Source organism: Haliotis cracherodii, unplaced genomic scaffold (assembly GCF_022045235.1).
Source record: "Haliotis cracherodii isolate W230 unplaced genomic scaffold, xgHalCrac1.p SCAF_18, whole genome shotgun sequence".
NCBI classification, from domain to species: Eukaryota; Metazoa; Mollusca; class Gastropoda; order Lepetellida; family Haliotidae; genus Haliotis; species Haliotis cracherodii.
The window spans coordinates 22,083,199-22,105,761 of NW_027266273.1; the positions used below are offsets into that span (position 1 = coordinate 22,083,199).

General features: G+C 39.7%; 1 protein-coding gene across 3 annotated transcripts in view; it reads right to left on the reverse strand.

Annotated features, from left to right (window-relative positions):
* Window positions 1-22,560, reverse strand: part of LOC139465893 (peptidyl-prolyl cis-trans isomerase G-like) — a 37,285-nt gene extending 14,725 nt beyond the window's left edge. For 2 of the 3 annotated variants that reach the window (XR_011653177.1, XM_071247874.1), the window contains exons 1-14: window positions 22,496-22,560; window positions 19,841-19,905; window positions 19,015-19,089; window positions 16,424-16,531; window positions 15,842-15,886; window positions 12,896-12,983; window positions 10,304-10,333; window positions 6,459-6,604; window positions 4,947-5,109; window positions 4,562-4,693; window positions 3,608-3,725; window positions 2,815-3,014; window positions 1,668-1,715; window positions 202-1,296 (exon numbers count right to left, since the gene is read on the reverse strand). Coding sequence is in view for 2 of the 3 variants with exons in the window: in XM_071247874.1 (XP_071103975.1) it covers window positions 202-1,296; window positions 1,668-1,715; window positions 2,815-3,014; window positions 3,608-3,725; window positions 4,562-4,693; window positions 4,947-5,109; window positions 6,459-6,604; window positions 10,304-10,333; window positions 12,896-12,983; window positions 15,842-15,886; window positions 16,424-16,531; window positions 19,015-19,089; window positions 19,841-19,905; window positions 22,496-22,560 (2,378 nt within the window). In the remaining variant the exon portion in view is untranslated. Of the gene's footprint in view, window positions 1-201; window positions 1,297-1,667; window positions 1,716-2,814; window positions 3,015-3,607; window positions 3,726-4,561; window positions 4,694-4,946; window positions 5,110-6,458; window positions 6,605-10,303; window positions 10,334-12,895; window positions 12,984-15,841; window positions 15,887-16,423; window positions 16,532-19,014; window positions 19,090-19,840; window positions 19,906-22,329; window positions 22,475-22,495 lie in introns of those variants that run through there. The other variant, XM_071247875.1, reaches the window with a different exon arrangement.
* Between the last annotated feature and the right edge of the window lie 3 nt (window positions 22,561-22,563).

The window sequence follows — 22,563 nt, forward strand, 5'->3', positions numbered from 1 at the left end:
CCCTTAATTACACATTAAAATACCTGGTAGATGTTCTGAAAGAAACAATCACTTCCTATCGCTACAAATGATTGGATTCTTTTTTATCTGTCTGTATTATTGTACTAGTATGATACATTACCGGTAAATGCACAAATCTGAACACCATGAGGCATGGAGAATAAACATAGACAGCTGGACTACGTCAGACTTAACAATTACCTGTGAAACTGCTTCAGTTCCTGTTGGCGCTTCTCTCGAGCCTTCCTTTCTGCTGAACTTGACCTTCGTCGCTCTCGTGACCTTTCTCGTGATCTGCGTGGTCGGTCAGAATCCGAGTCAGAAGAATCTGATGTGCGTCTGGTCTGTTGTTGAGATCTCAACCCTGCTGCTTTCCTCTGCCGTTCTTGTCGTGATCTCTCGGTGCCGGAGTCTGAGGACGACCTATCTCGTTTTGATGGTCTTCGTGCCCGCTCTTGATCTGCTGGAGATTTTCTGTGAGTCCCGTTTCTTTTGTTGTCATCGTCTGACTCTGAGGAAGATGATCTCCTTGCACGAGCTTGATTGTCTCTTGATCGTATGTTTGGATTTGATCGAGATGTTTGTGTATTTTGCCCTCTTCTGTCAGGAACACCATGCCGGCTGTTTTCCCGCCTTGACCGTGTCCCTGGTCTTTCTTCAGAACTACTGGGGTCTCTCCTCTTTCGGGTTTCCCTTGTGTCAGATGGCCCCGAGTCATTCCTTGACCGTCTGCTGGTGCTGTCTCTCTGTTCCCGGGATGACTCTCTTGCAGCAGGGGGATTGGCACGTCTGGCTCTGCCTCCTTCATTGTCATCAGAATCCTTGGAAGACGACCTTGCCCTACGTCGACCTCGTTGTTCTACAAAAACACGCCGCTCATTCACCTGGCGATTTGGTTCCTCCCTATCATTCTGTCTGCTTCCATGTTTTAAGATTCGTTCATCTCTAGGTGGAGGTCTATCAGCCTGTCTATTGGCTGTTCTCTCATCTCTCCGCTCCAGTGACTCATTTCTTCTTTCTGTCTGCCTATGTCCAAACTGAGTTCCTCTCACGAATTCCTCTCTTCGATCCCTCGACCTATCTCGCGTGGTCTGCCTTCTTTCAGATCTCTCTGACTTGTCCTGGCGTGACCTCTCGGTGCCGTTGTGCCCTCCGTCTGAACCCGCCGCCGCCGTCGCCGCTGCACTCTCGTCTTCACTGTCAGCAGAAGACTCCACCTCGGGGGAAGCCCCAGGCGACTTCCCACGTTCTTTCTTTTTCTTGTGTTTCCCATGTTTCTTATGCTTCTTGTGGTGTCTGGAAATAACCACTTTGTCATTACAAAGATTTTGTATTGGCTGTTTGTTGATGGAAATCAAGCTGGTAAGTTCTAAAAGATGTTATATCAGCGATTAGACAGATAAAATAACTTTTTACAATCTGGCAGGTTTGGCTGCCCATTTATATTTTCCCTTCTTGTCATAAGTAAAATATGTGAGGTATTGCAAGAGTACTGCACTAAAACTTTTAACGTCTTATGGTATGATGCATCTGGGGATCAAACTCCCAACCTTCCGCTCTCTGGGCAGACGCTCTACCACTAGACCAAGGAGGCTGTCTCTTAAATAACAAAAATCTGCTTGATGTTTAAATGAAATACATTTGTTACATATTTAAAAGAATCTCACTTCTTCTCCTTCTTGTGCTTCTTCTTGTCATGTTTCCCAGACTGTTCCCTGAAACACCACATATTGTCTTTTTATACCTCCATGTCAGAATGAAGAGATCTGATTGGATCCCATGATCTTGATAAAATACTTTATCTCACCTTACATTAAAATACTAGCTTCTGATTAGTTAAAGAGTAGGGCTATCATTTTTCTGCAGCCCGCTCATGTAGTTGGCTTACAAATCCATTGTAACACACCTTAGGTAATATGCTTATCTTTCATAAGTATCGTTGAGCTGTAACGAACCAATGTTTATCCAAATAAAAAGGGAAGTAACTTGGTTCGATTGCGTCATCTGCTAGCTGTCAAAATGGCTGTATCAAAGCATTTTACTCAGGGAAACTTCAGCCTGTTCTGTATAAACGAATGTTGGTAAGATAAATTTGTTGTCAACCAATCCTTCGGGGCATATGGTGTGATATTCCCGCCTGACAGCTCAGGGTACATCGGCTCACACACAAGATACATCACATCATGTACCCCTCGAGTTTGGTTGACAACTTATAATGTATCCCTGGGAGGGAAATAAATATCTGAGCTACAGAACAAATCCCTTATATCCCGCATGGAAACAAAAAGCAGTCTGCTTTTTCCGCGTAAATGAAAGTCATGTGACATAGCACCATTTAACCTCAGCTCAATCGAACAGCTGTTTTCTATCAACTGTGAATTCCCAATTGCGTGGATCGATGCTCATGATATTAATCACTGGATTGTCTGGTCCAGACTTGATTATTTACAGACCGCCGTCATATAGCTGGAATATTGCTGAGCGTGGCGTGAAACACCCAACCAACCAACCAACCAACCAACCAACCAACCGTGAATTTGTTTGAATTCCCTACTAAAACATGTCAGTAACATGTTGGTAAGATAAATTTGTTGTAGCAGTATCAAGAGGGGTGCATATATTTTATGAATCCCTCGCTAAGTTCTACCAGTATAAAACCTAACACCAGATGCATGAAACCACATGTACCCTTTGTGATACTGCTACAACTTATATTGTACCATTTGAAGTTCTACTGTCTCCCTGACTGAGGGCCCTGAAATGTGTGGTGTCTTACATACAAACACTCAAGTGAAGATAACCCCTGCCACTCACCTGTTACTTGGGGCAGGCTGGAGTTGTCCCCCTTCCTGCTGCTGGGGCCTCTGACCTTGACGCGACTGATTCAGCCTGTCACCTTTGACCCAGCGTTTCTCCGCTTCCTTCTCAGCCTCACTGAGCGGCTTCAGTCGATTTAGTTCTCTCTTCCAGTGTGGTGGTGTCTCACTCCGTGATCGACTACGGGATCGATATCTCTGACAAACAGAAACATCTCATTCAATTACCTAATTTGGGGAACACCAGAAATGGTTTCACCCATTGTACCCAGGAACGCATCAACCACTAGTCCCTGAGTGATTGAGTGAGTGATTGAGTGAGTGATTGAGCGATCGATCGATTGAGCGAGCAAGCGAGCGAGCGAGTTAGTTAGTTAGTTAGTTTCATCAAGGCATGTTAGCATTTGTGGGAGGATTGCCCGCAGTGATACAGGTCTCAGACGCTTACCACTTCGGTGAAACCTACCAAACTGATAAACCTAGAAACATAATTGGGGCGAACCGGGATTTGAACCCACAATCATAGGTTTCTGACATGCCCAAGGGACACAACTCTGCAAGTGGGCCACTCGTGCCCAGCTTTTTAAGGTTCTCTATTTGCTTTCATAACAATCAGGAACAGTCTATGAACTCCAGCTCTCCACACAGGTTTTCAAACTGTATCATGGCACTAGGACATCCCAGCCCTACAACATCTGAGCATACTCCTCGCTTTGTGAAAGTGGGCCTTGAAGCACAGACTTCCATCAGCAAACACTTAAAGAAGTTCAACAAAGAGAAGCAGGACCTACCACGCTGCCCCGCCCCTTGATCTTCCTCCCTGTCCGGGAGTAGTTCACCTGCCCACCTCGATACGGAATCCGCTCTGGAGGAGCACGTCGGCCATAGCCAGGGGGAGAACGCTCTTTACTGATAACAGAACTTAAATTTGTAAAGATTATGGACAATAATTCTGTTATCTCATCAATCTCATTAAAATCAGACCTTAGTTCTCTCTACCGCTTAACAAAGATCTGAAGACATCTATTAGGGGTCACATCAGAACGACCTTTCATCCGACCAATCAGTGCGTCGCTTACTAGATTATGAAAGAGACATTCAGAAAGTGATTTCTAATCATGCAATCTCGAAAACTTTAACATGGGGTATTCCGAACGATAGTTACGGGTGTAACGACTGAATCCTTACAATCTAGACCATCTCTTAGCCATTCCAGAATGTTTTTTGTTCAGGTTTCAAACTTGTAATCGAGAATTTGTCAAAATATGTTTGGAAGCGTAGTCGCCAATTTGAATTTTGTGCCGCAAAGCACGAGAAAGCTGCCTTCTGATTGGTCATTCCATTGGTCTGTCAAAGTTCGCGCAAGGTCGGTCTGACATGACCCGTAATGGGATGTCCTCAGATCTTTGTTTAGCGGTAGCGAGAATAAGATCTGATTTTAATGAGATTGGTTATCTCATTTGATATAACATTTTTGACGCATGTGTCAAAATGTTGTTTTATGCTATGGTTGGTAATTAAAAATATCACTGTGTCTTGAAAAGTAATTGAATAGATGAATTTCCTTTTAATAAATCTTGGACATTTAGACTATCTAATGGAGAGACAGACAGTTACCAAGTTAGTTTACATTGTTTTTACAGTATTCGAAAACACAATGAGACACACATCATATTACAGGAGCGCTGAGATTCAAAGACAACTCTACTGTTGTCATTGCCACTCATAAACATTCTATTTCAAACCTCTGTTTTTCTTCCTCCTCTTCTTTTTGCTGGCCTCGGAAGAGGAACTTTTGAAAAGGGATGTCTGGGATTTCATCAGACCTGATTTCTGCAAACACTGTGGGCACTTTGTCCTTCTCCTCTGTCTCCTCCCTGAAACAGCCACACCTGGATAAACATCCACACCTGGATAAACATCCACACCTGGATAAACAACCACACCTGGATAAACAGACACACCTGGATAAACTGCCATGCCTTGATAAACAGACACACCTTGATAAACAGACACACCTTGATAAACAGACACACCTGGATAAACAGCCACACCTTGATAAACATACTAAAAATAAGATCACAATAACAGAAACCTGCAGGGGTCCTTTAACACTGAAACAAATCTTACTCTGGTTCCTTCTTCTCTTTGCTCTCCTTCTTTCGTTTCTTTTCTTGCTTCTTCTTCTTTTTCTTCCTTTTCTCCTCCTCGCTGCTGGAGGACTCGGAGGAGCTGGAGGAAGAGTCTGCCGAGCTTGATTCACCGGACTCTGACGTTGGCTTTTTCTTTTTTGCTGCATAAATAAAAAAGACATCAATCTGAAGTTCACCTGTACATGTATGGAAGAATTCAACACTTATCCTAAAATCAGAACCATGACAACTCACTTTAATACATGACAATGTGTATCAATATTCAGTGATCATTCAATTTGACAAATATGAGAACCCTTCACGCACATTTATGACACAAGTTGGAGTCATTTTAGAAATGGAGGGTCATTTTCAAAAGGGGTGCCACCAACTACTTGGTGATCATAACTCTCATCATGGCTTGTCAGAGTGCTTGTTCTGTGATTGAATTTGATTTTTTTATTGCAAGTTCAAATGTCATAAGTATAATTTCATATTTCGGTCCAAAAGCAGCCAAAAATTAAACGCAAATCATGTCTACCTTACATTGTGACAGCATCGGTGTAATCGATTACTCTTTCACTTGCTATTTGGAAACAGATGATCGAACTCCTGAATGGGACAGTCTGCCTGCCACTGTAGCATCACAAAGTCTGACATCTATTTCCATACTTTGTTTCAGTTAAAAACTCAATTAGATTTTTAGACAGTATGTTGGTGATTTTCCAACATGCGGACAGAAAGCTTTGCCAATGTTGGTATAAGCCAATATTAAGAATGTATATAACTGACAAGAGTGAATCAAACAGCCTGTGTCAGATACTCCAGCATAGCTCCTTACAGCAATACTTCATTCCCTGTGCTATTACATGAGAGAGCAATGAAGGTGTCACACACTGTGACTGAGCTTGATTCGTAACATTGCGCACTGACCACATCTGTTTAACCACCAGCAAAAGAAGCATGTTGATGAATTTTTATGTCGTAAAATAATGCATGTTGAGGTATGAGATTCCTCCCTACAGGAAATCATGAGCCATGGGTTGCAGGTAGGGGATAATACTGGTGTATTCAAGAATGAACGCTGAACATTTTTCAATCTGGTTCAAAATATGCAAAATAACAAAAATTAATATGAAGAAATTGTGCATTTAGAAAAGTTTAACCTTAGCCACCAGTCCAAAGCCTGAGTCTTATTAAATTCTGTTTGGTCGAGTGAGATCAAGTAATTATAGCACATAGAAAAACAGAGCCAAGTTCGGGTTACTGGTGTCAAGAGTTTTAGGCACAGACTGGTAATCATAATCATCACAATGGTTGCCATAGCGACCACCAATCAGTCACTTAGATTCAGTTTCAGAACAGACTTCGTATTGTCCAGTGAGTGAACAGTTAGTTTTCTCAAACTCCTGTATTTCAGCACATTGCAGAACGTTTGACGAAATGTACACCCTGCCTATCTATTTTCCCCGAGTTAAAGTACACGAGTCATGATCTGAAATAAACTTACATTTGACTTTGAGCTGACGGACGAGCTCCCCACAGTTTGTGATGATCACCTCGCTCTGAGGGCGGCACTTGGCGTCAGTGGGCTGGTTCTCCACCTGCCTGACCACCTCCTGGCCACTGATGACGTGGCCAAACACCACATGGACCCTGCAGGACACCACAAGATGGACGTTCAGAGTTTGTCAGACCTTTAGTTATTAATTTCATGGATTCTTTCTGCTGAAGTAAGAAGTCAGAGGAGGAAAAAAAGTTTCCATCCTCAACCAAAGTACCTTTAAATGTTTCAAGTAATTAAGTTACAAAAGGTCACTTTTTCTTGGAATACAAAGGGAGTTAATAACTACAAAGTCTGTGAACCAAGCACACGGGGCATAACTTTAGATATACTGTGCTTGAAGTCTGTTATCTCAAAATATGAAAGTCAAATTGAATAATATGTTAGTGTTGATGATATTTATTGAAAACTGAGTGATTAAAAAATGCATCTAAACAGAAATGAATGAGTCGTGGCTGTGAATTGTTTTTTTCAATATGGCTGCCATCGTGGCAGTTTCAGCTCTCAGCAAGTGCAAAGGCCAAATAAGGGTAAAAAATATGACAATTTCAGAATTAATGCAATGTTTTTATACTAACCTGAGGCTACAAAGTGTTTAGCTTCCTACCTACAAACAGACAGTACTGGACAGTTGAAACAGAACATAGCCCGTGCCTCAATACCCATAAGTTATCCACCTTGGCCTGTACTCCCTCATATTCTTCTTGTATGACAGCAGGCACAGTGTAGACAGTGGTGCCAAAACGGTAAGGCGGAGGACGCGGATGAAGTCTGAGTGGGCCAAAAGGTGTAGTGGACATTGCACGAATCTTGTGTGGATCGTTGGCCTACAGAGACAGCAAGTCAGCATGATGATATGCACGTAAACCTGATCGAAGCCACAGGGAGTGTTACAGGTCACCTCTGCAGAGACACAGCTGGAAACAGGAAGGAACAACCGCTGGCGCTGGCGTTGACACTGCAGAGATACCTTAAGATATTGAAGGAGGGCCAACATCATCATCCGTACCCACGATGTATGAAAGTGGCGAGATGTGAAACTGTCGATCAGGTTGACCCAGAAGTTGATTCTTCGCGACAAAGTCCCAACAAAGACCAAGGCGGACAAGGCCCTGAGGGCGCTGATCGAATCAAACCTGGGTGACATCCAGGGCATGAAGCTCACTAATCATGAAAACAAGTCTTAATGGTGAGATCTTCAAATGAGGCAGACGTCATATGGCGCCTGACGCAAGTCTCAAAAGGAAGCCATCCTTAAGTCCAAGCAGAAGGGCAAAACTTCTTTGTCTGATCTTCCAGCCTAAAACCCCGGACAATGTCAAAAAATTCAGGCACCAGTTGGGAATCATGAGCAATCCTTAATACAGAGTTGAGAGCTGCTAGATACGTCGCAATAGTGGAGCCAGCAAGGTGTCAGGACTGGAGTTGAAATGTAAATGTGCTAAGTTGCATTGCCATTGGATAAAATACCACCAGAAAACATCAAAATCTAATGAAAATCTCAGGTAAGATGACTGTTCCAAATTACATGTCTGTTGTAAAGCTGACAGAGAAGAATACGATTGAGTACATCCCAAGGCAGGTACCTCGTTGGTATTGGGGCACAGACTATAGTCTTAACTGTCTCTCTGTTCCAGTACTGTTTGTAAAAGGTAGGGAAGCTAAAGCACTATGTAGCATCAGGTAGGGTAAAATTAAACTTAAAATATTGTAGAAAACGGAACAAACATGGAACATACATACAAAGGAACATCACATCTGGAACACAAATGACTGAGAAATGGCCATATACAGCTTTTTCAAGATGGCTGCTGTGACGGCCATACTGAAATCAGATCTCTACAACTTGAAAAAATTCAAGTCAGTGTCATCATTGATGGGAACTAGCATGTGAAGTTTCAGATTCAAAGATGTTTTCGAATGACTCAATATCAATTGGCATTTCCAATATGATCACCGGCAGACATATTTCGTTTTTGATCAAGATGCCTGGAATACACTTACCACATAACATGCATAAGGCGACAATCTCATGCAACAAGTTTCAGGTCTCTGAACCTTTAAGTTTTGAAAAAGATTCGTCAATTGTTTGTGTTAAAGATGGCTACCTGGCAGTCATATTGAAAGGAAAAGTTTGACACTATCATCCACACAAAACTTTAGCTGAATCAATCCTGCAATTTCCAAGAAGCTGAAAATTTAAAAGGTTTAAGGACAAAACAGATAACTTGTGACAACATGAGCTCACTTGCCTTTCATCACATTTCAATATCGTGTATATTACTTCAGTTAAGTCATGAGTGACAACCACTCCTGGAATTCAATAATGAACTTTGTTCTCAGAGAATGAACAAAAATGAGTATTATATGTAAGGGATGACGGATATGCACTGCACAAGAGTGAGTGAGTTAGTGAGTTGGGTTTAACGCTGCTTTGAACAGTATTCCAGTTATATCATGTCGGAGGAAAGCCAGAAGTGAAGCAGATCTTAGGCATTTACCACTTGGGTGAAACCCATGAGCACAGGTATCGTGCTCAAAAACCTAGAAATATAATCAGGGCGAGCTGGGATTCAAACCCACAATGACAGGTTTTGGCATGCCAAAAGGATGTAACACTGGTGTTTCACACAATCAGTTTGGGTGTGACATGCAATCTTTTAGGGCATGACACACAATCAGTTGGGGTGTGACGTGCAATCTTTTAGGGTATGACACACAATCAGTTGGGGTGTGACATGCAATCTTTTAGGGCATGACACACAATCAGTTGGGGTGTGACGTGCAATCTTTTAGGGTATGACACACAATCAGTTGGGGTATGACACACAATCAGTTGGGGTGTGATGTGCAATCTTTTAGGATATGACACACAATCAGTTGGGGTGTGACACACAATCAGTTGGGGTGTGACACACAATCAGTTGGGGTGTGACACACAATCAGTTGGGGTGTGACACACAATCAGTTGGGGTATGACACACAATCAGTTGGGGTGTGACACACAATCAGTTGGGGTGTGACACACAATCAGTTGGGGTGTGACACACAATCAGTTGGGGTATGACACACAATCAGTTGGGGTATGACACACAATCAGTTGGGGTGTGACACACAATCAGTTGGGGTATGACACACAATCAGTTGGGGTGTGACACACAATCAGTTGGGGTATGACACACAATCAGTTGGGGTATGACACACAATCAGTTGGGGTGTGACACACAATCAGTTGGGGTGTGACACACAATCAGTTGGGGTATGACACACAATCAGTTGGGGTGTGACACACAATCAGTTGGGGTATGACACACAATCAGTTGGGGTATGACACACAATCAGTTGGGGTGTGACACACAATCAGTTGGGGTATGACACACAATCAGTTGGGGTATGACACACAATCAGTTGGGGTGTGACACACAATCAGTTGGGGTATGACACACAATCAGTTGGGGTGTGACACACAATCAGTTGGGGTATGACACACAATCAGTTGGGGTGTGACACACAATCAGTTGGGGTATGACACACAATCAGTTGGGGTATGACACACAATCAGTTGGGGTGTGACACACAATCAGTTGGGGTATGACACACAATCAGTTGGGGTATGACACACAATCAGTTGGGGTGTGACACACAATCAGTTGGGGTTTGACACACAATCAGTTGGGGTGTGACACACAATCAGTTGGGGTGTGACACACAATCAGTTGGGGTGTGACACACAATCAGTTGGGGTGTGACGTGCAATCTGTAAAGGTAAACGTAAAGACAAGGAGACTTACCCATCGAGGTGAGGTGTACATTTTGTTGTTCTGAAGCAGATAGAAACATAACATAATTAACTTTATATCTAAAGACAGAATCTCAACAGAATCCTTACTTGATTTCTATAAACTGAAAGCACATGTTCTTAGTATAAATAATGGATGACTGATGTTAAGTAAAGATATTGGTGCTCCGTAAGTCAAGGAATAATGCATGAAAACTAGATCACATTGACAAAATAAACCCTCTTCTATTGAAAATGACCTGAACATTAAGATCTACTTGCAGAAAGTGATCCAAGTGCAATGTTGATCGTAAGTCCAATTTTCCAACATCAACTTACAATAACAGCACTAAGATCGCTTCATGCAAGGGGGGCTAGGTTTATACATCATGAGACAAGTTGAATAATAAAATTGTGTTCATCAAGTATTATGAAATGCTAAGTGTTTTGGCATCATCTAATCATTAATTCCAAATATCATTAATACCATTCATGCAACAGCTAAAATGAAGCTGCTTATCACTGCATCCGAGACTCAACAACCATATGACTAAGAGCATGTGCTTCAGAGGCCTAATGGAGTCTTTACCCAAACTTGCTTCAACAATAAAATCATCTGAATTATCTTTTAACAACATCACTACAAATTCAGCAGGATCATTTCAATCTGTACAACTGTGCTAACATTGATCCCTAACATCCATAGTGTGTCCGTACAGCATGACAGTTAGGACATGAATCTCGTTAAGGTATTCCGTGAGGCCAGTACTGACAGGTAATACTGTTCTGTGTCGTGTTAACCGTTACCTGGTAGTTCACGGCTTGATGCAGTTGACTCTGTGCACAATGCAAAATGTGACAAATATATTTGTTTAATATCATGACAAACATAACAAATTATACAATTCAAACCAAAATGTCCATTACACATGTATCTAAATGTCAACATTATTCTAGAAACTCTTACTATAACTTGTTGTACCACTTCTGACGAAACAAAACTATGTAAGAAGGCCACACATTTTTTTAAACTTGTTTCATGGATCCTTGGTGAATTTAGTGTGCATTTAATTGAAATGGAAAACATATAAAATTCTGAATTTGCACATAGTTGTATCACCCCTATAAGCTAATATCATATTGCACCAAACATATTTTCTAAACAAGGACTCACTATTAATAATATGGCATCAATGTTTATAAAACAAAAAACAAGATTTTTGTGTAGAAATGTTAAAAAAGTTCTTATATTATACCAGCTTCCCTGTAGTGGATGAGAAAAATGTAATAAAACTTTAAATGCTTTTTTTTTTTTAAATCATCTTCCGACAGAAATTTTCCTGTAAAAGATCTATAAATCAAGAATTAAAAAATGTGTGTTGCCGAACAGATAAACCATCCGGCCAGAAACCATTAACTCTTCCATCTCAAACTTTTATTTGTTTCAATCGCAAAGCTCCATGACAATTTCTGCAAGGTGTTTCTTAATTTCGTCCCATTATTATAACATTTTGTTATATTTTTTACCAAATACAAATAAAAGTAATGTCCAAATAGTGTTCTTAGATTCTGGAAAATGTTCCATAAGACACCACAGATAGGTCAGATGTTAATTGTACAGTAAGTTTATTAGTACAGTGAAGTTAGCACAGCACATTCCAAAACACTTGTATACTTGATGAAAAGATTACCTTCGCAACAAATTTCTTTGTTCAAAGTTATTTCAAAATGACATTTGAGAAAATCAATTAGTTGTTTATGGAAGTGGTGTTATCAGTGGTGCCCTTCCATCAAATACACATGGCTTTCTGAACATCATAGTTTTTATTTCCATGTTCTTCAAACTGACTTAAATAGAAATAACCTCAGGGATGCCTGCAGGCATGACAGCTTAAACATAGTGCTATGAAAGAATTGGGCGTTCCTTAACATCTTTCGAGTAGTGTACTTATGAAAACAAAAATGAAAACAGCAATAAAAGAAAGCTTGGGTTTTCTAAAATTCTGTATATTTGAAAATAACCAGAACTGGAATGTGAACACTTCATATACAAACATTTCACTCAGTTATTTATTTTAGCGATTACTCTTTGCCAGTCGCGCTGTTAAGGTACAGATGTCACTGAGCAATGATAATCCATAAAATATTCGATATAAAAGTATAGTCCATTTCCGAATGAGACGCAAAATTTTATAGTTACTGTGCATATGGTGTTATTTTGTCCCAAGCTTCACGAGTATGATGGACCAGTATGCTACTACAATCACTTCCACCACAGGCTAATGCAGGCATCCTATCACGGCCATATAGAAATGTATTTCCATCACGTTTCACAATCATTTAACAGAAACTAAACGGAAATTCATATTTCAACTTCGTTACTAAAATAGAGAATTTCAGGTTTATTAGTCTGTCACCTTTGTGATGTCCGATGTTGAAGCTGTAACAAAGGCTGGAAGACAATAGTTGGTTGTTAACAACAAACATGAACTGACATTGTCCTACGTAATGCTGACACAAGAAGTGACAAAGTCCTGTGTTGGGAATGTGCTGCATGGATATGCTGACTCAACACAAATACCGACAGAGAGTCGTGTGTACTTACATGAAGAACTGGGATCCATTAGTGTCCTTACCACGATTGGCCATTGACAGGAGAAACTCCTTGTCATGCTTCAAGATGAAATTCTCATCTGGAAAAAATCAGCTTTAATTAATCAATGTGTCAGTGAGCACCATCTGTATTTGTTTGTATGTTTGTTGTTTAATGCCGCACTCTGCAATATTCCAGCTGTATGATGGCAGTCTGTAAATAAAGGAATATGGACCCGACAATCCAATGATTGATATTGTGAGCATCAATCAACGTAATTGTGATACGATGACATGCATCAACCAAGTCAGCGAGCCTGACCTCCTGAGTCCGTTAGTCGCCTCTTATGACTAGCAGGGTCGCCTTTTACGGCAAGCATGGGTTGAAGACCTTTACTAACCCAGATTTTCACAGGTCATAACCATTGCAGATGTTGGCCATGAAAATAGAACATATATACAAATTACACTGCGAAGGAGTAAAAGATCCACACACTATGATCGTCTAGATACTATTACTGAATCACATATACACAATCATCAAATCATCTACACACTATAAATGAATCAGCTCCTCACTATCCTCAAATTATACACCATAATTGAACCATTTACAAAGTATCAGGGAATCATCTACACCCTTCACTGAATCATCTACACCCTTCACTGAATCATCTACACCCATCACTGAATCATCTGCACCCTTTCACTGAATCATCTACACCCTTCACTGAATCATCTACACCCATCGCTGAATCATCTACACCCTTCACTGAATCATCTACACCCTTTCACTGAATCATCTACACCCTTCACTGAATCATCTACACCCTTTCACTGAATCATCTACACCCTTCACTGAATCATCTACACCCATCACTGAATCATCTACACCCATCACTGAATCATCTACACCCATCACTGAATCATCTACACCCATCACTGAATCATCTACACCTTTTCTCTGAATCATCTACACCCTTTCACTGAATCATCTACACACTTTCACTGAATCATCTACACCCGTCCTCTGAATCATCTACACCCTTTCACTGAATCATCTACACCCTTTCACTGAATCATCTGCACCCTTTCACTGAATCATCTACACACTTTCACTGAATCATCTGAATCATGTACACCTTTCTCTGAATCATCTACACCCTTTCACTGAATCATCTACACCCTTTCTCTGAATCATCTACACATTTCACTGAATCATCTCCACCCTTTCACTGAATCATCTGCACCCTTTCACTGAATCATCTACACACTTTCACTGAATCATCTGAATCATGTACACCTTTCTCTGAATCATCTACACCCTTCACTGAATCATCTACACCCTTTCTCTGAATCATCTACACCCTTTCACTGAATCGTCTGAATCATCTACACCCTTTCACTGAATCATCTACACCCTTTCACTGAATCATCTGAATCATCTACACCCTTTCACTGAATCATCTACACCCTTTCACTGAATCATCTACACCCTTTCACTGAATCATCTACACCCTTTCACTGAATCATCTACACCCTTGCATCATGCTAACATCCAATCCTCTACATTATATCAGAGAAGTATCTACACACATTTACTTAAAAAATATTGAGTCATCAGCATACTATCAAACATTCATAATGCAGTCCTTGTCAAAACTCACGTAGGACTGATTGTTAATGATTACTAATCTATCCTGTCTGATCATTATGGAACAAAATGTGTAGGAATTTGAAAATATAGAACAAATGTTGGTATGACATAATGACAAGGTGACTGCATCAACTGTTATCAAACTTGGTGTTAAGTCGACATTGACAGATTTGTTGCGTATATCTTCTCAGTCAAACTGTGCCTTCACATCAGCCAGTTGCTAAATATGAGCAGACGTCCAGGGGTTAAAAATACCATTGCCCGATGCCAGTGCCAAGTAAGGTCTAGATGTCGGGCGGGTAATATACATTTTCTAGCATGCCCATGGACAAGTAGAGCACACAAAATGAACTGGGCTAAGTTTTACAAGAATGTAATCATGTCATCATGTTACGATATTTCATTGGCTGATATTTTGCAAGTGTCCCAGACTGGTAATCTAATTTGCATACAGTTACACCAGTCCACTGATGGGATTAATACACTTCGATGTCAGACAGGCCAACATACACTGAGGACCAGGCTTGTTTCATTGATAAATCGTGCATACGGCACATGCTCCTTGAAAATGGAATCAGGTACAGGTAAGTCAAAGTAAGGCATTAATGGTAAATGTATCCATTCTGTGTCAACTTAAGTTCAAGGCATCAATAGCGGTAGCTGACCATGGTTGCTGTAAATAATGGTGAGTTGTGCGATCTACTCACTTCATGCATGATTTCACCGAAATGAATGGAAACAAATATTAAATGAAATGAAAATGAATAAAATATATTACAAACAGGTTCAGATATACAGTGAACTCATTTTTATAACCAGACAGTATAATAATGGGACTAAATTGTGTACTTCAGTTCAATATCTCAGTTCTGTAGATGTAACATTTTATTGAATTTACTACCCCACCACTCCTATTACATGAGGAGAATCAAAATGATTACAATCGATTAATGATCAGTTTGGGTGTTCTGATTATATATATATACGCATTCAGGACATTTATCAAGTTATATATATATATATATATATATATATATATATATATATATATAGGTTCTGACAATGACAGTGCTCATTCTAGAGTGCGTCTTGCCATGTCTTTTTCAACTGTGAAGCAAGAGATACATTTTACTTGTTTCGAGAGCAAAAGTAAAAAAAATGATTCTGAATGTATGTGAGTGAAAGCATGAGCCCCCCACAGCTCTGTCACCATGGGCTGACATCGTCTCAGTGCCCATCTTTGCTTACTCGGCTTCTTTTATAAAATGGTCTACCATGCTAGTGTTTTAGCACGATACTCACCTGGAAACACCCCTCCGTAAATGGACTCTCCCCCTGTTCCATCACCTGTAAAACAGTAAAAACACTCACTCATTATCCGTGACAAACAACAGTACATACATACACATACTTTGGATGTATATAAGGTCAGAGCCGCTGAGAACCTAACACTTAAATCTAGGCCCTTTACAAAATCATCATCATCATCATCATCATCATCCTACATTGTGAGAGTCAATCACTCTGTGGTGGACAACAACTGTACCATTCATACATACATAGAGTCACTGATACTAAGTCTGATACTGAGTAGAGAGATCCGTGAAGATTCTGGGGTAGAAAGGTCTTCAGCAACCCATGCTCGCCTTAAAAGGTGACTATGCTTGTCGTAAAAGGCGACTAATGGGATCAGGGGTCAGGCTCGCTGACATGGTTGATGCATGTCATCGATCCCAATTGTGTGGTCGGTGCTCATGATATCAATCACTGGATTGTCTGGTCCAGACTTGATTATTTACAGACCGCCGTCATATAGCTGAAATATTGCTGAGTGCGGCGTTAAACAACAAACCAACCGAGTAGAGAGATTTCTTGGTAACCTACCTTTAGTGAAGTCTCCTCCTTGGATCATGAAGTCCTTCACAACGCGATGAAAGGGGGAGTTCTTGAAGTGGAGGGGATGCTCCGACTTCGCAGTGACGCCTTTTTCGCCTGCAACACCATACCCTGGTTAGTCAGTGGGCTTGTCACATTGCACACTTTCAGTAAAAATTTGTCCTGCCTAAACTTGACATGCCATTAATAAGGCGACATTTTTTTTATTTGTTGGTTCAAACAAAAAAAGATTTCTTTTCCTCGTCGAGTTTAAAGCAAAGGGAAGTCACTCTGATATTTCTTGCTGGGATCCTTCTTTATACCATCAAAGCTTGTCAACGCAAAGCGCAGTGGTGACCAGTTTAACTCTTTCAACACTGTTGGCCGTTCAAAGCCACAAGTCACACCGCACGGTAAACCGTCCGAGCCACGTCAAAATAGTTTATAATTATATTAACCTACTTGTCATATCATTCATTTATTAAATCTATCACATTTCACAATGTCTGAAATACCTATTCCATTTGATTTTATCATTTTTTATCTATAGATTAAAAATATATTCACTTGACACTATTTCCCGCAATGTTATTGAAAATAAAATTCTCGGACACACTTCGACAACGGGTCCTCACGGGCTGAAACGTCTTATTTACAAAGTAATAAAATCATCAAAAATGTATCTATAAAAGTTGCCAAACTGACATCTTAGTTATTATTTCCAACTTTTCGTGCGATCGCATATCGTAAGTCAAATGACATCTCGGCTTTTGTCGCCTGGATTTCTCGGCTCGGACACGATGTCTTAATGCCAAAATATATGCATAAGAAATCTTTGTCACAGCTCGTAACCTAGCTCTATGCATCCATAAAGTTCCATATTTTTAATATAGATCGCGATTTCATGCTAAAACGTTCAGAATAACATGATTTAACACAAACCTTTCGCCAAAGTCTGAAAATTATCTTTGCTGTAATTTGATTAGCTGCCTTAGGTCACGTGCTTAAATTTGACTAATCACGAACCTTGATTTTGTCGGTGAAACAATATAAGTTTTTTTAATGTATACTGACATGGCAGGACGTATGTGTTATTCATACAAAGCTTTGAAAACCGAGGTATTTCCTCATGTTAGTGAGCGGACAGCCACTATCATCGGGAAATGGGGGATGACAGATATTATTTGTAATTCTTTTTAAAATAATGTTCAACGTAAACAAATGAAAATTAAAAAGAAATAGGTAAGTGGATTTTATGAATTCTTATATTTGCCGAAAACATCGTTAGATTTGCGCTAAATTTGGACGTTATGAATGTTTTAGCTTACATTATTATTTATTTAAAACGAACTTTATTTAGTTGTTCATGAATTATTTAAATAATGAAATACACATAACTTTCATATTTATAAACAATAGGATTAATTAGACCTTTCAAATAGTGTATGGCCAAACATGTAGTAGCAAAGATGTTAATTTCAGCAGATAATTAATTGATAAATGTTGGTTTCATTTATCACACAACAGTCTCTGGGAACTTGGTGTCACAGCAGTAATCTTCTGGTTGGCTGGTGTTGAAAGAGTTAAACGTTGCCCATGCATTTGCTGCCAAAATTGCAGCGTTTTTCATGCATTTCCACCCATGTCATGAATATTGTTATGTTGTCATCCCTGCACAAGCTGAGTGCAAGGGATATAATAAAATGTTCTTGAAAAATTGAGTTATTTTACTTTTATTACGACAGGATATTTTTTTTCATACCTACCTAACTTTTTAGGACAAAATTCAGGTAAAAAAAATGTGAGAGGCTTTTTTTTTTTTTTTTTAATTGGCCTGCCTCACTTTTGAAATGAGTTTGAAATCCGTAAACCAAGAAATAAAAAAAGTGTCGCCTAAAGGGACTGTTCCCCAGGAGGAGGGAGAATGTCTAGATGACCTACATTCACAAACCTTAGAATTCCCAACAGGTGAGCTAACACAAGGGAGGGAATGGTGTCTTATCATAGTAAGCAATGTGACACTTGCCCTTACCTAGTCTCAGGCAACTTCTTAAATTTGATGTCTAATATGTGTAAAGTTTAGGGTATTCCAATTGACGGTTAAGGGTTGTACAACTGATTGGTAAAAAATTATTGTCTATCTATTGCTTCAATGGGATAAAGATTTGAATGGAAGAGACTTTGCATTGCCCATACAATCTCGGCCGTCTAGCAGACATTCCAGAATGCTTGTTGTTCATTTTTCACATTTTGAGTCAAGAACTTTGTCAAAATATTTTTCGAAGTGTAGTCTGGAATGGAAGTCGCCAGTTTAAAAGTAGTGTCGTATAGGCGGAGAAAGAGGCTTTCTGATTGACAAACTAACAAGAAGTCTAAATTAGCCAAAGTTCATGAAAGGTCATTCTGACGTAACCTGTAATGGGATGTCCTCAGATCTTTGTTTGGCAGTAGTGAGAACTAAGATTTGATTTAAATGAGATTGACTGTTACTAGACTCTGGCTTGTGTCCAGCAGGTAACTGATTGTACACAGGAAATGTCGAACCGTAACACAGACTAGGCCAAGAAGAAGCCACATTGCAAAATCTAGACTTGTCTTACCTGTGCATAGTGCCCGGAAGTTATCACAAGTCTTTGGACACACATCCGAGAACAGCTCGATGACAACTCTACCAGCTGGAGAGGAAATAAACAGTTTATTCAACAGCTACTGTGTAACATCAACCTTATTTGCAATTCAATAAACGGAAACAAGCATTCTAGTGTTTGTGTCGTTAAGATGCCTGAATCTTTAATATTCAATATGAGAGCTATGACAAGCAATGCATGACGTTGACAGGTCCTAAAAAAATAATTCAATTCAATCACTGACTGGCACTATATTGCTAAGTGGCATCTTATCAATGAAGACAGAGTTGACTTTATTTAATCAGGATACAGAGGTTGAACTCCATCTGTCTTCACTGACTGATATTAATTAGGAACTAGTAAAGGCCTTACAAGGATTAAACAAGACAAAATGTGACCAAGGCTCACTAGTACCCCGACCTCGACTTCAACACATTTCTGAGTTCAAAGCATGAAAAAGGCAATATTTTCTCAGAAAATCCACTTATCGAAATCAAACTTTGCACTGAACCTCTCCTATTTGTATAGAAACTGTATGCCCAATTGGAAAAGAATCCATAAACTAGTTTTCAAGCCATATGTCACACAAATGTATAAGTAAAAAAATCATATTCAAAGTTCACCACATGAAAAACATCATATTTTTTCAGAAAATACACATAAAATAGGCTGAGGGTATCAAAAGTAAGGAGTGTATTTTCAAAAAGGTCTGATATGTCCAGTTTGAGTTATAGACAAAACTTTACAACTATTCCCCTGTTTCTTCCATTACAGAGAGAGAGATGGTGTGCGGGCCTACCTGCTTGTGCTCCTATCTGTACGTCCAGGAAGCAGCGAGGCCTGTAGTTGCCTCCGACAGTCATCCTAGAAACCAAGCAGTACAGCATTACACTCACAGCAGTGCTGACAAGGCATAAAGTGGCATCATCTATCACCACAACTCCATGAGACTGCACATGGCTCTTGTCTAGTGTAGAATTCAGATATTCAATATTGTCTATTGGTTTTTTTTAATCACTCACGTTGTCCTCACTTTTGTATCACAGAAACCCATAAACATTTTAAATGACAGACTAACTTGCAGTTTGTGTGTAAGTCTGACAGCCAAACAAATGATGACACAGAACCATAAATTTCAGTACACAGAAACAGGGGGCACGGGTGACCTAGTCGTCTAAGGCGCTGCGATTCGCTGTGCAGAGTTGCGTCCCTTGGGCACGCCAGAAACCTATGATTGTGGGTTCGAATCCCGGTTCACCCCAATTATGTTTCTAGGTTTGTCAGCACCATACCCGTGCTCGTGGATTTCACCGAAGTGGTAAACGTCTGAGACCTGCATCACTTCGGGTTTTCCTCCCACATTAAACCCAACTCACTCACTCACTCACTCAGTACACAGAAACAAAAAAATGCATTATGATCGGGCATAACATAAAATACTTAAAGACATATTTTTTGGATATTTAGTTACAGGTTCTGCAACAGTTGACCACTCTAGAAGCCTATTTTCTGTCAATGTATTACAATGTCCCAATAGTTGATTCACTAAAAATATATTTGATGACACACATCCCAATCACTATCATCACACGTCTTGCAAAAGAAAACCCAGTGTTGTAGTTCACGGCAAAGTATATCAATCACAGTTAAAGTCTTAACATATTCAAAGGGTTTGTTGAATTGTTTTGAGGTTTGTTTAAGTTGTATTTTGTAACTTTATATTAATATAAAACTGTGCACAAGAATCCTTACCATCAAAGTGATTAACTATCAACATTATCAATCCCTCATCAGTCATCTTATTCAGATATTCTCCAGAATTTGACTTGCATGAACACCATTTCACTATTTCCAAATTTACCAGTTTTTTATCTATTCCAATATGTCTATACATCATGTACATACAATAAAACACAAGATACCTGGTATTTGTACATTGGTTTGGGTAATATAAAAAGTAAGATTATAAATAAAAATCATTATTTACATATATTTACACTTCAGTATAATACCCAATCCGTGCAAGAGACATTTTGGAGTCTACTTGCCTGAGGGCCCTTAGCTTAACTATTTGCACAGTCTAGTGTTATCATATGGACTTTTATTTGCTGAGCTTACTTGAGTGAACACGATTTTACTAGCAGGGATGAGAAGGGAGGTTTTCCTTTTCAGCTGAAACTTCTTTGCCATGGAGCATTGCCGATAACTTGGGGGTATTTAAGGGGGAAGCCATCAGATTTTAACAAATTTGTGGTCACTAATATTCGCAGAAATACATGGAACATTCTCACCCCTGTACTAGATACGGGCTTCAGGGTGGGTAGTGGCGAAAGTCTCAGACTGCATACCTCAAAAAATGTCTTTCACATAGTAAATGTGAATAAGCTTTCTCCACATCTGTTTGGCTAAAACTGCATTCGCATAATGCATGCATTCGGTTCCAACACAGAAGCTATGCTACCAATACGCCTTCATTTAAAACGCATTCATGCTTTTTATTCAAATAGATAGAAGGGCCGGTGTTTGATATTGTAAACACATGTTAACACTGTCAGTGAAAGTAAATCAATTAGACCAGATTGCACAGACTGTGCCATTTACAACTTGCACATATGATCATGCTGGACACTTCAATTCTTTATCCACTTTACCATGTAAGCCCGTAGGAGAGAATTATCTTTTGAGGTTTTCACATTAAATCCATGCACAGAAATTGGTCTAGTCGTATACAACATTAGTCAATATTTTGTGTGTGTACACCTACGTATTCCTGTGATCCATGGAACACAGTCAGGGTTTCATGTGACAAACAAATGTACGTCAAGTATGCACAAATATAGAGAATGGATGCAGGAAAAAAAGTATGCGTCCCGAGTGATGCACAATAATATTCATTGTACCAACAGTGCAACAAGAGCAGTTTTCAGGGGTCTGTTATTTCATCCATCAATCATGATCACTGTACACATGATCATTGATTCATGCCGGGCTCTTAAGTAATTATGCAAACGTAAAGTACACAAAAATAGGACCCTCATATTGCCTTCCAGGACCATTAAATAAATAATCCACTAGACCCGCTCTTTCGTACGTCAAGGTAAAATCCCTGCGCAGTCCATTCCGAACATGTGCCCGTTAGACTTAAAAAGTTCTGAATATATTGTCATACAAAAGTGAGGACATACCCAGAACAGGGACTTACTCTGCTTGGTTAATAATGGATTAGGTAAAACATTGGTTGACATGGATCACCTTGTATGAATGTTGTGTAAAAAGAAAGTGAACTACCCGGTGGAAATCGTTAATTTGCGGTCGATCTGCCGTCAATAATATCTTTCAACATATCATACACATGAAGTAAATTATCTATTTTTAAGATTACGACAGGAATGTACCACCTGCCTATAATATTGAAAATGATAAACCGCTAAACGTTCTTGGTATACATGTGTACCTAAATTCGCACTTGTCTTTCCGGAAGTACGAAGGAAGATGTAATTGCAAGGTGAGGGGAGTCATTAG